Below are 15,403 nucleotides of genomic sequence, written 5' to 3'. Positions count from 1 at the left end.
AAAGTCTCTGTCCTGCCCCTGCTTTCCAGAGAAGCAGAAGCACAGAGCAAGGTGCACCAGCCCGGGAATGGTGCCTGGATCCAGCTCTGCCTTCCCACGTCAGAGCCCTCCCAGAGAACTGGGTGGCTCTGATTCTGCATCTGAGGACGCCATCAGTTCATTACCTGCTGGATTTTTTTCCCTTGCAATTTGTTTGTTTCTAGAGCAGCAGACAGAGAAGTGAGGGCTCCGTATAAACACGTCAGGAGCAGGTTTCTCCCAGGCTGGAGGGCAAAGCACAGGAGATGCAACCTGAGCAGGTCCCACCCTGAGTGCTGGGTGGGGAGAACACTTCAAGCTCCTTGCGAAACCCTCCGACTGCTGCTCCCTCCATGGCAGGGAGAAAAATTGCAAAACCAGCAAATACGTTGTTTATCTATTTCTGAAATGCTCCTTCCCACCTCTCCCAGGAGCTGCCTTTCCCTATGATTTTTCATCTGGTTTTTTTTCATTCTGCTGAGATTTAGGTCTTGCTGGTTCAGTTTGTTCTGGCCAAGGAAGGCAATGTCCAACTTGCTGTTCCAAAGCCTAAAGCCTCGTGCAAACCTCCCAGGGACACCAGGCTCTGACCAAGCAATGATGTGCAGTGACTCTAATAAACCTTTGTTTTCTTTGGCACGATTATCCAAACCACTCTCTTTTGGGGTTCTTTTAAGCTTGGATAGGTCGTCACAACAAATGACAAATTTTGACCTGAAATCCTTATGAACAAAGCTCCCATTGACAACGAGAGGTTTTGTCCAAAGAGGCAAAGACAGGCAGGGACAGCAGCGATCACCTCTTGTTCAGGTAACGCTCTTGGGAGAGAAAGCTCTGACACTTCCTCCCACAGAGGACTTTTGGTTAAAAATTTTCCTACAGTCTCTGGTGCAGAGGGATCACCGGTGTGTGTTTCTCATTAGTGCCATAACGGATGTAATTACTGCAGGTAACTGCTTCAATCCAGCACCACCAGCCCAGCCAAATATTCCTTGGTCTGGGAGCACAGCTGCTCCCAGGGGCATTGTTAAAGTAACACCTGGGCCTCCCCAAAAGAGAGACATTGAGAGGCTGGAGCGTGTCCAGGGAAGGGAATGGAGCTGGGGAAGGGGCTGGAGCAGCAGGAGCAGCTGAGGGAGCTGGGAAAGGGGCTCAGCCTGGACAAAAGGAGGCTCAGGGGGCACCTTGTGGCTCTGCACAAGTCCCTGACAGGAGGATGGAGCTAGGTGGGGGTCGGGCTCTGCTCCCAGGAACAGGGACAGGACAAGAGGAAGTGGCTTCAAGCTGTGCCAGAGGAGGGTCAGGTTGGACATCAGGAGGAATTTCTTCATGCAAAAGGTTGTTAAACACTGGAATGGTCTGCCCAGGGCAGTGGTGGAGTCACTGTCCCTGGACATGTGCAAGAAATGACTGGACCTGGCACTCCGTGGTGATGGGTCAAAGGCTGGACTCGATGATCTCAGAGGCCTTTTCCAACCTCAATGATCCCATGATTCTGTGGAAGCCCCAGCTCAGCTCTGTGGGGATGAGGATCTGCTGGAGACAGGACACATCTGAGATTCCCTCCCCAGCACATCCAGGGTTTGTTTGCTCTCGCTGGGGGCAGTGCTGGGGGGACACGCCGTGGACAGACCCATGTCATGTGGGGGATTTCCTTCTTGTGGAAGCAGCAGCACGGAGAGCCAGGTGGGTTCTGCACCTTGTCCTGGTCCTGCCTCATCTTGGTCATGCTGTGGGACCTGGGAATGCCCCAACCCCCAGGCAGCGATGGACCTGCCAACCCATGACCCAGGCAAGAGCAGGGTGGGAATTGAACCTCGGAGGTCTTTGCTGGTGGCACCCCACGTGCTGCCCTCTGCGTGTGGGATTTGGTTGTGCCTCTCCAAAGCTGTGCCTGCAGTTGGGGTGAGCACCACAGTCCCTGCAGCCCATGGACCACCTGACTGTGGCTGTGGCTTTGCGACGCTGCTGGAGAGACCCCATTTTGGGGATGGAACTGAGCTGTCAGAGACAAGAGTGCAGCTCATGCTGAGGCTTCTGCCATGACTGCACTGCTCTAGGTGCCCAGTCCAGCTTCCTTAACCCTTCCCCAGGTTTGTCTGTGTAAATCGTGGTCACCACGGACCCTCCTGTGGGACCTGAGCTGTTGCTCATACCAGGACACAGTTCCTGAGGCTGGAGGGCTTTGGGAACTGCTGGCCACTCATAGCTCACAGTGGCAGTAGGGTAACAAGTGTCTCTAAGGCTCCACAGCACCTGGGCTGAGGTATCACCCTGACACAGAGGGCTTTGCAGTCACAGATCCTCCTGTTACTGCATCCCAGTGTGGTATCTGAGCAAAGGAATTCCCGAAGGCTGAACATCCTGGAGGGCTGAGCCAGCCCGTGACACACGAGCCAAGGAAATGCCAAGAGCAAACCCACTGCCCTCCAAGTGCCTCCAAGTTTCTGGGGTGGCCCCGCTGGCTCAGTGTTCCTTGCACTGGCAGTGAGAAGGTGCTCACTGGGGATAGCGAGGGTGCAAACGAGGCACCCCACAAGGGGAATTCATAGAAAATAATCTGTAGTAATGGGTGAACCAAAGGGTTTAATCCAAAGTGTTAGAAACAAAGAATCATGGAATCATTAAATTAGAAAAGCCCTCTAAGATCAAAGAGTCCAACCATTAACCCAACACTGCCACGTTCACCCAAAACCATATCCTCAAGAGCCACATCCACAAGTTTTTGAACACTTCCAGGGATGGGGACTCTGGGCAGGCAGCCTGTTCCAAACTGACTGATCCAGAAAGAGCTCTTCCTTCAGATTCATCATTTCTCTTGCTCTAATATTTGAACATCAGTCTCACAAAGTTGGAAAGAAAACACAGAAATGAGAAGTTTGAAATTTCCAGGAAGACACAGAACAGGACAAAAGGAGGAAGTCAGGGACAGCAGCTTTTAGGAGCTGTGGGTGGAACAGGACACCTTTAGGGTCACCATCTGAGGCAGTGCCTTAGATTAAGGTGCTTCAAGAGCAGTGTCTCAGGTGCAGGTGCTGTGGAGCAACACCCTGGACATGGATTCCCTGCTGCACCTTTTTAACTCCAGGGGGACTGGGAGTCAGCCATGCCCCTCAATATTACACTGGGTCACTTCCCTGAAGTATCTGAGTTTGCCTGTGCACCTCAAAGGACTTTGCCACTTTCCAGACACATTCATAGCACGAGCTCCAGCTGGAAATAAGTTCAGCAACTTTGCCTTCAAAAGCAGATTTGCTTTATCTTTGGTTTCTTGTCTTACAACCCAGGAATTACAAACAGGAAACATTTTTTAGGAAGCCTGGAATCTGCACAGACTTCAAACAGGTCTGTAGACAAAAGCTGAAGTTATCCCAAGCTGGAGGCTGGTGGTGGATGTGTGGAACCTTTAACACTGTCTGGAAGAGGCAGAACGGAGGAGGCTGCTCAGTGTGGTTGGGGTGTCTGCTGTCTGTTGAGCTTGTTAAGCACATTTAGGCTTGAGGTTATGTGTTCCGAAGTGCCAGTGGCACCTGGGCCTGCTCGCCCCTGAGTGCAGTCATCTCCCTGTGCACTCATCTCCCTGCTCCATCCAGCTCCAGTGGCAGGAGATAGGGATCCAGGGGGGCTGATTCATCCTGACCTGACAGATGTCCCAGATAGAGGAGATGAATCACCTCCCCTACCTCTGTCTTTGCTGGCCAGGGGAGGAGTCAACAACTTGTCAGGACTAAATGGCTGATTCTCAGATAGACTCAGTTAGGTAACACAAATTTTATTGTGAATCCTTCACATGTCCCAGTCCTTTTTGCTAAAGTAACCCATGATCCTGAAGACCTTTACAAAAAATATTTAGAATTAAAGGCTTGCATGACACTTAAATTTGGAGGAAGACCTTCCCTCCTCAGTAAGTGCAGAGGAGTCTCTCAGAGAACAGACAGAGCTGCCTAAATCCCAGCTGAGCCAGAAGGGTCTGAACTGTTGTGTCCACAGGACTCTGGTGTCTAATGGAGGTCCTGACCTTCATCACCTTCATCACCACCTTCCAGCTGTTCCCCAGAACACCGAAGCTGCTGACTGGAACCCCCAGCAGCCAGTGGCATTCCCACCTAGCCAGCATTTGTCCAGCTGCCACAATGGTTTGGAACAAGATCAGGAATTAACAAGAGGAAGCAATAACTCTCACACCAGCAACAGGAGCTGCAGTAGCACCTTGCCAGCATGAGCAGAGCTGGGCCTTGGCTTCCTCCCTCTTTAACAAAAAAACCCATCTACAAACCCTTGGAATGGCTGAAACAGAGCAATTTTGCTTGGACAAAGCACAACAAACTCCATTCAGGAATCACAGTAGGCAAACAGCAATATATCATCAAAACAAAACATCCCAATTGTTTGACTTGTGAAGCTCAGATGCTCTGCCTCTGCTTCAGGAGCTGCCTCAGTTGTACTTTTCTGGTGGCCACGAAAACCCTGCCTTGTTACCATGGCTGGACGCTCTGCAGGGCTCCACCACTGTCTTAGGGACGGAGACAGGACAGCTGGGTGGATGGAGCTGTGCTCTGACCCGTCACAGAATCCCAGACTGGTTTGGGTTGGAAGGGATCTCAAAGCCCATCCAGTCCCACCCCCTGCCATGGGCAGGGACACCTTCCACTGTCCCAGGCTGCTCCAAGCCCCATCCAACCTGGCCTTGGACACTGCCAGGGATGGGGCAGCCACAGCTGCTCTGGGCACCCTGTGCCAGGGCCTCCCCACCCTCACAGGGAAGAATTTCTTCCATCCCTCACAGGAAAGAATATCCCATCTATCCGTGCCCTCTGGCAGTGGGAAGCCGTTCCCCCTTCTCCTGTCACTCCACCCCTTGAAAATAATCTCTCTTCATCTTTCCTGTACCTCCTTCAGGTACTGCAAGGCCACAGTACAGTCACCCCAAAGCTTCTCTTCTCCAGGCTGAACAGTCCCAACTCTCCCCGTCTTTCCTCACAGCAGAACTCTCCATCCCCCTGATCAACTTGGTGCCTCCTCTGGACTCGCTTTTCCCTTCTGGTGACAGAAGCCCCCTTGGCTGGGGTTTAACCAGCACAGCAAACGACACTGAAATGGGCCAACAGACAGGCTGGAAATAAACATCTCAAAGACACTCCAGTGCTCCCAGTTTTCCTACTGAACACCCAGTGATGCAAACCCAGCAAGTGACACCACTGCCTTGAAGCCATCATGCTACAACAAAGCCATTAGGAAAGACCCAGATAAATCCTTCTGAAGCTGAGGAATGCTGGTGCTCTGAACAGGCAGAGGATCTGGCCATCATCAGGAAAAGCTGCAGCCCTGTCTGTGTGCTTGGAGCCACCAAAACCTTTCCTGGTTCAAGCCTTTGATGGCTGACACGGAGCTGCTTTGCAGTCTCAGAGTTGTTGAAAGGAGCCCTTTGCTTTTCTCATATTCAAATCCCAGATCTGTGAATTGCTCCTTTCTACTTTAGAGCTGATGAAAAGCAGGGAAGAGCAGAACACAGGTCTGAAGTGGAGGGGCAACATGAGCACAAGTTGTCCCAGTGGACTGTGGAGTGGTTTGGAGCGATTCCCTGTGTCCCAGGGGTCTGTCACCAAGGACCAGGAGCTCTGTGGGATGTCCAGACTCACACTGCACAAAGACAAGTACCATCTCACCTGTGCTTTTTCTGGAAATGTGCAATACTTTCTCTGGAAATCACTGTGGAAGAACTGGACCCTCTTTTTTGTGAGCATGGATTATATCTGGGAAGGGTCTGCAGTAGCATTGAGATTGGGAACAGCAGCACAGTTCTGATGCAAATCCCCTGATCCACATTCCCCAGCCACATTTGTGTCACTCACAGCCATGTTTTGGTGCACAGGAACAAAGATGGGAACTCCTCCAGGTGAGCACTGATGTGCTCCAGGCTTGAACTGAGCTGTGATAGTCTGAACCCAACCCTGATCCTTCGGGCAGCTTCCAAACTCTTGTGCCATTGGATATCAACCCACAAATCCAAACTAAATCTTGTCCACTCTAAAATCCCCACATGAAACAGCTGTGGGGCCCTCGATCCTCCTCCTCCACTGCACTGAATCCCTTGCTAAGAGAGCCAAGATCTCTCTTGGGCGAGTTTCTGAAGTACTGTGACCTCCCTGCGTGACTGTGAGAGGTTCTTCCTGTCCAGGTCACCTCAGACCATGCACAATTCCCAGATAAAGGAGTGTCTTACCGGGTATCCCCAGTTGCTGTTCCCTGTCTGGGTTTTGGTGTAGTAGCTGCCCCGGGATGTCCCGTAGCCGTAACCATCGGCTAAACCATCATACATGGAACCTGCAAATGGAAAAGGCATGGTCAGCATGAGAAAGCATTCCCAGGAGAAAGCATTTGCAGAAGAAAGCATTCCCAGGAGAAAGCATTCCCAGGAGAAAGCATTCCCAGCAGGCCCCTTTCAGAGCACAGAGCTCTTTTTTAACAGCAAGTTTAGTTATGGAAAAGTGTCAGAGTTCTAAATCTCAACAGGAACATAGGGAACACGGGCAGCAAGGGGAGCCCTTGTCACTGCTGGGAACTCCAGCCCTCAGACCACAGAGCCCCCAAACCACCCAAAGGTTTGCAGCACAAAAGACCAAGTGCCATAAAACCCAAAGCAGAGGAGCAGAAAGGGCCAGAGATGGGGCCAGTGTCTGAGGTCATGGAATCACAGAAGCCCAGAATGGTTTGGGTTGGAATGGACCTTAAAGCTCATCCTGTTCACACCTTCCACTAGCCCAGGTTGCTCCAAGCCCCGTCCAACCTGGCCTTGGACACTTCCAGGGATCCAGGGGCAGCCACAGCTTCTCTGGGCACCCTGTGCCAGGGCCTCGGCACACTCACAGGGAAGAATTCCTTCCCAATATCCCATTTACCCCTGCTCTCTGGCAGTGGGAAGCCATTCCCTGTGTCCTGTCCCTCCAGGCCCTTGTAAATAATCTCTCCCCATGTTTCCTGTCAGTTCCTTCAGGTACTGGAAGGCCACAATTAGGTCACCCTGAGCTTCTCTTCTCCAGTCTGAGCAATCCCAGTTCTCTCAGCCTTTCCTCACAGGTGAGGGGTTCCTTTCCCCTGATTAACTTGATGGCCTCCTCGCTGTTGTACCAAAGAACCTGAGGGTATTTTGTGCTGCATGTCCCAGAATGTCTGGCCATGGAAGACTTGCAGTAAATAGAATTTCCCTCTCTGAAGGCAGAACCCACCCCAGCCCTTTCACCAGTCCACTCCATGACTGAATCCCACCAATCCCATCAGCACGAGCAGCCTGAGCAAGGCTTGCTAAACTCAATCAACAGTCACTGACAACCACCACGGACAAAGGACAATCCAGTCTATTTAACACCTGGGGATCTAAACCAGTCAAACTCCACAAAACCTCATCGCACTCTTTGAATTCTGATCTTGTCTCTAAAAGATCACTTCGTGTGTCTATACTTTCTTTTCCTGAAAATGTATTGATCTCCATCATTATTTTGGGGATGCTGGAGGAATAAGTGAGACTGGCTCTCAGGTATGTTTTTTAAAGATGCAAATATCTTGGATCAGGAGGAACCCATCAGCCATTTTTCCTATTTCTCAGTGCTTTAACCACAGTTTGGATTTACCTATCCCAGCCCTTCCAAGAGCTCTCCCCGCAGTCTCTGGCACTGCAACATTTGGATCCCTCCTAAAAGTATTTTACTCAATGCCACGTTCATCACTACAAGACAAATGGAGTGAATCATTCTCTTTCCACAGTGGAATTCCCTTAACCCACTTTGGATGGTCCAAAGGAGTTAAGGGTGATTCCAGTTTCATTTTCAGAAGTGCTCAATAATTGTGGCATCCCAGGTCCCGTTATGAGGAAGTGCAAACCCTACACCCCAATTAACTTCCAGGGGACACTCTGAATGTCTAACAAAGTACAAAATCAGGACTTACCTGTCCTAACTTATGCACCTAAACTGGTGGGTAATGTCAGAAATATCCTAATCTCTGTGATTGTTTGATAAGACTCATCTCTGAGATAAACTGGATAAGCTCGACCACAAAGGCCCCGGAGCCACTCAGGTCTCCTCCAGCCACTGATCCTTGGAATAAACCTAATTTATTGCCCTGCCTGAGGCACCCAGAACCTGTTATGGTGATTTGGTTTGTGGCTAAAAATTCTTGCATTTTCTCAGGAAGATGATTCCCGTGGATGTGGTGTAAATAATGAGATTTGCTTTCTATTGTCAGCGGGAGAGGAGTGGGACTGCACCTGGAGATCATCTCTGGATGGAGAACAGGCAACAGCCAGGCCAGCTCCCAGCCCTGCACCTGTGCAGGAAACCACAGGAGCTCCTTCTCCGTAGTCTGGAGACTCGGGGGGCACTGCTCCTCATCCTGATCTCCCCAGCCCCGAGTGCCTCATGCACATAAAGTTGCACAGAACTTGCTGATAAGGCAAGGAAGTGGCCATGGAAATGCAACAGGAGATTCAGCCATGTCCTTCACCCTGTGCTCCCTCTCCACCCTGGTGCCTCCCTTCAGCTCCACATCAGTGCTGGGCCTCAGCAGCAGCAAGGCTGTGCTGGAAGTGGCGAGTTTGGGCCAGGTGATTCCCCAGGACACAGAGTTATCTGATAACCATATATCTGAGCACGAAGGTAAAGCCATTCCATGGTAATTTCCTGGGAATTCCTTCTTCGAATCAGCCTCTTGTTCTCTGTAAACATCCTGTAACTGCAGGTGGGAGCACCTGGAGCATTTTCCTGGGTGAGCAGCTGTAAAAAGGGGTTCTGTGGCTGACTCACGGGTCCCTCTCACCAGTCCTGCCTGGGGACCACACTCTTCCTTTCAGGATCTGTTCCTGCCATGCACTCCACACTTTGGGGTTAGAGCAAAGAGACACCCAAAATACGCCAGTTTAGGCACATCTGTAATTTTCTTCGATAAATTCACCGCTAAGTGGCCAAATTCAGGGGATTAGGCAGTTGGTTCAAGTTTATGTTCTCCAGCTGTGGAAGGGTTGCCTTCACCTCCCAGAACTTGTACACAAGAGCTTATAAACACATAATTACACAGAACCTCAAATGTTCAAGGCATTTTGAAGTCGCCCTGCTGGTTGGAGAAGATGCTTCTCCTGCCACCACACAACTGGGATTTATTGCTTGGAGAGCTCAGTCTTGAGGCCAGGAAGAACCTGGGGACTTTCTGGTGGAGGTGGCTGAAGAAAACCTGATCTTTATTTGTACAGGTTTGGACACTTCTCTGCCTGGTTCATCTTGACAGCCAGCTGGGAGCTGTATCCCCAGCCCTCACGGACAGAAAGGAGATCCTTCTTTTCAAACACCTCAAGAGTAAAGACCACACAACCTGGTCACAGGTCCTTGGAATTCGGGATAAACCCAGAAAATCTCAAAAAACCATTTGGGCCAGGGTGGAAATGCTCTTAGTGGGAGACGCCGCCCTCGTGCTTTTTTCTGGCTATGTCCCCATGGCTGTGTCCCAGTTGCTGTCACCCAAGCAGCTGTTTAGGTCCCCGAAGGGCCCACGTGCACTTGGGCAAGCACAGAGCCAATTCAAACCACTGCACTCAGAGCAGATAACACAGAACCATGGAATCACAGAGTCACTGAGGTTGGAAAAGCCCTCTGAGATCAAAGAGTCCAACCATTCCCCCAGCACTGCCATGTTCACCACTAACCCATGCCCGAGGTGCCACATCCACACATCTTTTGAACACTCCCAGGGATGGTGACTCCACCACTGCCCTGGGTGGCTGTGCCAGGGCCTGACCACCCTTTCCATGAAGGAATTTTCCCCAATATCCAACCTGCCCCTCCCCTGGCACAGCCTGAGGCTGTTCCCTCTCCTCCTGTCCCTGTTCCCTGCGAGCAGAGCCCGACCCCCCCAGCTGCCCCCTCCTGTCAGGGAGTTGTGCAGAGCCACAAGGTCCCCCCTGAGCCTCCTTTGCTCCAGGCTGAGCCCCTTTCCCAGCTCCCTCAGCTTTTTCTCATGACAGAGGACCTTCAACAGCTGGGAAAGAGCCAGAAAAATGTGGTAGAACCCCACAGAGGAGGTGCAGCCTCTCAGTGACCCTGTGGGCAGAGAATACCCCTGAAGGCTGCTCAGATTCCCCCCTCCCCAAATTATCATTCCCCCATGGCATCTCCTTTAAAACTTAGACACTTTAAAATCTCTTTTCTCTTCAGTGGGACAAATCATGAGGGTAAAATCCAATTACAGCAGATAAGAAGTGCCAGACCTTGCAGTGCATCTCTGTGAGCCCCCTACGCTGCTCCCACTGCCCTCATCCCCTTCTCCATCCCTGTTATCCATCATTGCAGAGCAAACTGAGGCTGCCACCGAACCCAGTGTAGCTGTTCTTGATGAGTTATTTCCTTTCCTCAAAGGCAACTCTCCTCTCTTGGAGCTGGCACTGATGGCAGGAGGAGAGCTGGCTTCAAAGCGCCATTTTCCCAAAGCCAGCCAGACACACAGAGCCAACGTGGAGATTGTGGAAAAGGATGCCTGTTAATAAATATTAATCTGTGGCAGGGAACGGCAAGACAAGAACCAGGCACCTGCAGTGCAGGCTTGGCAAGTTAAATCATAAACTATGCACGGCTTTAAACAATAAGGATGATTAAACATAGGAAAAACACAGGGAGAGCAGAGGCCTGTGGGAGGCACAAAGCAAAGCCTGGGTGCCTTCTAGGAGAGAAGTATCAGTGAAATCCCAGACACTGAGATTCCTGCAGGAATGACAAAACTCCAGTTCTGCCTTCCAGCCTATGAGCTAATGGGCTTGGGGATTTTTTTGTATCCCAATAATCTGAGGTTTGTGGAAGAGTGGAACCTTTCACTGAATCATCTCATGCTGGGGGAAGTTACAGAAGTCTTCAAAAGATTTTTCATCCCCCAAATCTCCTCTTCCTTTCACATCAGAGTCCTGATCCCCACCAAAGCCAGGTGGGATCCCACCAGAGCTTGGTGCAATTTCTCTCCTCTTAGCCACAGCCAGCACAGAAGCTTCTCAATCCCAGCTCAGCCATAGGACAGTTGGATCTGACACTCCTTGGATGTGTCTCCTCAGTGACAAATCACTGGCAGAACTTTCCTTTAGCCAGGGGACTTTGCAGAGCAGAGCTGTTGGCTATGAGGAGCTGGTTCAGCCTGGCCTGGCCTTTTCCTCTGCCATGCCACTGAAATTAATTTTCCCTGGAAATTTGCATTACTCACAAATTCAGGGGGAGGCATCTAGTTTGGTATTGCCGTCGGGAGAAGGACAGATAAGCCCAGCAGCAGAGCCCACAGACCCAACCCCCAAGGAGGACAGACCCCACAGACCCCACAGACCCCACAGATGCCAGACTCCAGTCACCCTTGGCAGCAGCTGAAGCTGCTGTGCTGAGCCAAGGCTGCACTGGGTGCAAGAGTATTGTGCTGGTAGCAGGTTTCTGCTCACTGTCCCAGCCCAGTGCACACCAGTTTGGGCCCAGATTGGCCACCTTGCCCTGGGGGACACCAGATCTCCAAAGTGGCCACAACACCTTGACCTGCTGGACTCCAAATCACCAGTCATTTATGGCTCCATCAATCCCTGGGACACTGAGGGAGTGTGTGCCAAGCCCCTAAAGGAACTCCAGTGATGGGATACAACACCCCCACCCTGCTGTGTGCATGAGGGCTCCGTGTCCATGTTCCCCATCCTACACACACCAGGACATGGTTTCTGCAGCTGGAGGAAGCTCTGGGCCCTGCTCCAGCTCCAGCTCAAACCACAGCTCTAAACACAGCAATAAACCTGGACCCGGCCCAACCCCTGCCCAGCCCCACTGTGGGACTGTCTGGGAGCAGAGGGAACGAAGCACTCAGGCACTTGTCAGGGGGCTTTGGGAATTCCCCAGCTTGTGCTGCCTCTGAGGAGCATCCTGAGGAATCCCAGGGAATGCAGGGAGCTCAAGCTGGAGGAGGGTTTAGGACAAGCAGAATCCACACAGCCTCTCTGTAGGAAGAACTAATTTTTCTCATCGGGGCTGCCCAGCTGATCTTTGGGCAAGAGCAGTAAAACCCAACACCTGAAAGCTGAGCCTGACTCTCTCCAACACCAAGCAGGAGACAACCCTGGGAACAAACAGCAACTTCTCACCCTCCTGGGATTCCATCCAGGAATGCACTGGGATGAATCAGCCCAGGCCAATCACCCCCCAGTGGGAACTGGGGGAGGGGGGCCCTGGGCCCTGTGCTTGGAGGCAACTCCTGGGAGTGGGATGTGACTCAGCTTCCCTGGGACACAGAAACCAGAGCTGCACATCTCCACGCAATTCCCATTCCCAGACATTCCCCAAAGAGTCTGGAGGAGGGGTTTAGCTTGCTGAGCAGAAACAGGCAGTTTGGGAATGTGCCTTTTTTTTTTCCCTTTTCCCTTTCCCCAGGTTTTGCCTGGGCTCCTCTCCAAGCAGGATAATCCCCCTCTGCCTCCCTTCCTTCCTGCGTATGGATCCCTCTGCCCGCTTCCCTCTCCGTCCAGAGCCCCTCAGCTCATCCTGCTGTGTATTTTATTTTGTCAGGTCTGGTACTGTGACACCTTAAGCAACAAACCCTCCAGAGGTGGGAGGAGATCCCCATCTTCCACTTTGGTGGCAGAGGAAAGCTCTCCTTGCCCCAGTCCCCCCTCACCCGTTGGAGTCTGTGTCCACAAAACCAGAGGAAGCAGGGATTTGCTCCTGGCAGAGCCCCCCTGCCCTTGCTGTGGAGCTGCTCCACTCTCTCTGTTCCAGCAACTGCAATTCCCAGAGCAGGGATGGCTCCCGTGGAGGCACCACCTCCACACTTCCCCCAGCAGCCTACAGCCACCCAGCTCCTCTTGGTAATCCAGCCCCAAACACGTCCCTGGACCATGGCACCTCACCAGCACAGGATTCAGCTTCACAATCCAGCTTGAAGAGCTGCTGGACAAGGCACAGCTCCTGGAGGAGGTATCAGAGCCTGGCCCAGCTCACCCAGCACCCCTCTCCACGCTGCTCACTCCAGACTCTTCTGAATGCTCAGTCCCAGATCCAGCACCCCCATGACCCCCACAGCCTCGGGATTTCCTCTCCCTGGCGGACTCAGCCAGGCCAGAGGTCTGTGGCTGCTGGAGAAACCTCCAAGAGCCAGGAGGTTTTGCACAGAGGTTGTCACAACCCTCTGGGTTTGCAGATTCCAGCTGGGGAAAGTTGGGCTTTACCTCCAGCCCAGATTTCTCCAGACACAAGGATGGCAGAGACAACCATTTGCCAAGCCTTGATCCAAAGAGGAAGGGGTTCCAGCGGGACACCAGGCTGCAGGGCTCAGCTGATTGCTCCTTTCCGTGGCACAGACTCAGTGCACAGAGGTGGAACGGCCGCCTGCACCCCAACAGTGGCAAAGTGGAGGGGGCTGTGAGACACCCCCACCAACCAACACCAGGGACACTTCTCCCAACTCATCTCCTTCCTACCACTCCCACCAGGCTCCCAGAGACTCCACACTTCTCAGCCTGCAAATGGGAGATGCACTGGGATTCCAGAGGCAAGTCCCGAGCCGAGGTCTGTGTCCTGTGTGCGGGCACAGCCTCCTCCTCTGCAGCTGCCCACCGCTCAGGAGGCAGCAAAGCCCCAGCTCCAGCCCATGGCAGGGTGGAGGAGGAGCACTGCCAGCTTTGCCCATGCACGGGAGGGGGTGCTGGGGAATTCCAGCCATGGGGGCACTTGCAGAGGAAGGATCTGCAAAACCAGACAGCTACTCCAGCTTTAGAGCCAGGGAAAAATTGGTTATCGCACCACACTGAAATGTCCAAGTGCCTCAGGGATGGGGAGCAGAGCAGCACTCCCAGCCATCAGCTCCAGCCAGGAAGGAGTTGATGTATCCAGCTCTGTGTCCTGTCCTAAACCCTTCCATCCAGTGCAAGAGATTTTGGCACCGCCTGCCTGAGGTGACCCAGAAGAGAAGCAAAGCGGTCTGTCCCCTCCCCACAAACCCCACCACAGCACCCCAGAGCACCAACCCTGTCCCAGAGGGCCCCTCTCGCCGTGGGACTTTACCTCGGTTGGAGTGGCCCACGCTTGATGACACTGACGACTTTTGCTTCTGCCTCTTGACCGTCATCATCACCTGCTCCTGGACCCGCTGCTTCCCCGTGCCCTTGGTTTTCAGCTTGTGGTCCGAGGGCAGGGCCAGCGTGGAGCTGGCCTGGTCCTGGAAGCACTCGTAGGCCAGCGCGGTTTTCAGCGGGGAGTGGAGCATGGCTGGAGAGCGCGGGCACAGGGGCTGCACGTCACTCACACGGACAACACGAGGCCGCCAAACACCGTCTGTGCTGGGCTTAGTCCCCCAAACCCCTCCTTGCCATACGTCCCCTGGCCCAGGGTGTCTCAGGGCTGCTGCTCGCAGCTCGGCTCCCCGGCGTGTGAGCAGTCACACCCTCTGCCAGACTGGATATACAGCCCTGCCCGCACACACCCACGCGCTCCCCGCCAGCCCCGGCACCCCCGCGCCGCTGCGGGGCAGCTCCCGGACCTCCCCCAGCCCCTGCCCAGCCCCGCGGGGCCCGCGGCACGTGGAGGGGCCAGTGGGGAGTGGGCGAGGTGGGGGCTCGAGGGCTGGGCACGGACGTGGTCCCTGCGCAGGGTCCGGGGTGAGGCTCAGTGGGTCTGGGTAGGAAACGGTGCTCCCCGGCTGCCGGGGGGCTGGGGCATCTCCCACACGGCTCCTCTTGGGTTCCAGTCTTTCCCTCAGTCCAAACTGCACCAACCCCGTGTCACAGTGGCAAGAGGTGGCCCTGCCTGTAGGAGCAACACTGCCCACAGCACCCATTCCAGATCCCAGCTCTACCTGCACAGGTTGCAAATCCACCCCTCTGAGCCCAGGAATGCAGGATTCCTGCAGAACACCGGCTCTAGGGGTCAGGGAGGATCCTGATGAAGTGCCCTGGAGAGTCAAGGACCTCTCCCTAAAGGGTGTCCCACTTGTCTGAGGGACGGGCCTATGAAGAAATTGGGGCACAATCGGGGCAATCTTTGCATGCAACTTAGGGTAGCAGGGAGGAAAAGAGGACATTTAGCAAGAGTAGGAGATAAAATGGCTGTGCAAGAAATGACACGCCAGGCTATGACTGCGAGCAGAGAGCTCTCCCTCTGCCAAGCCACACTGCAGCAACTCGTCTGCAGAGAACTGAGCACCTCGCTGCTGGTGTGACCAGTTTCAGGTCACAGCAAGTGCTGACAAAGCTCCTGCCAAGCCACAAGAGGCTGATACAGGAGAAGAGGAACAGTCCCCATCAGGAGGGTGGCCGAGGGGAAGATGCCCAGGGCAGAGGCTTCCTGAGTGTCCCAGGACCAGGAGCTGGGTGTTTGTGCCAACACTCAGCCAGAGG

The 15,403-nt window shown here is 53.3% G+C and overlaps 1 protein-coding gene across 1 annotated transcript in view; it reads right to left on the bottom strand.

Moving 5' to 3' along the window:
* PKP1 (plakophilin 1) overlaps positions 1-14,452 on the bottom strand; it is a 48,650-nt gene extending 34,198 nt beyond the window's left edge. The window contains exons 1-2 of the mRNA XM_032133006.1: positions 14,073-14,452; positions 6,242-6,342 (exon numbers count right to left, since the gene is read on the bottom strand). Of these exons, the coding sequence (XP_031988897.1) occupies positions 6,242-6,342; positions 14,073-14,274 (303 nt within the window). The 5' untranslated portion in view covers positions 14,275-14,452. The remainder of the gene's footprint in view (positions 1-6,241; positions 6,343-14,072) is intronic.
* Between the last annotated feature and the right edge of the window lie 951 nt (positions 14,453-15,403).

Source organism: Corvus moneduloides, chromosome 24 (assembly GCF_009650955.1).
Source record: "Corvus moneduloides isolate bCorMon1 chromosome 24, bCorMon1.pri, whole genome shotgun sequence".
Classification (NCBI taxonomy): Eukaryota; Metazoa; Chordata; class Aves; order Passeriformes; family Corvidae; genus Corvus; species Corvus moneduloides.
Note: the sequence above shows the minus strand (reverse complement) of the source record. Positions and strands in the feature narration are given on the sequence as shown.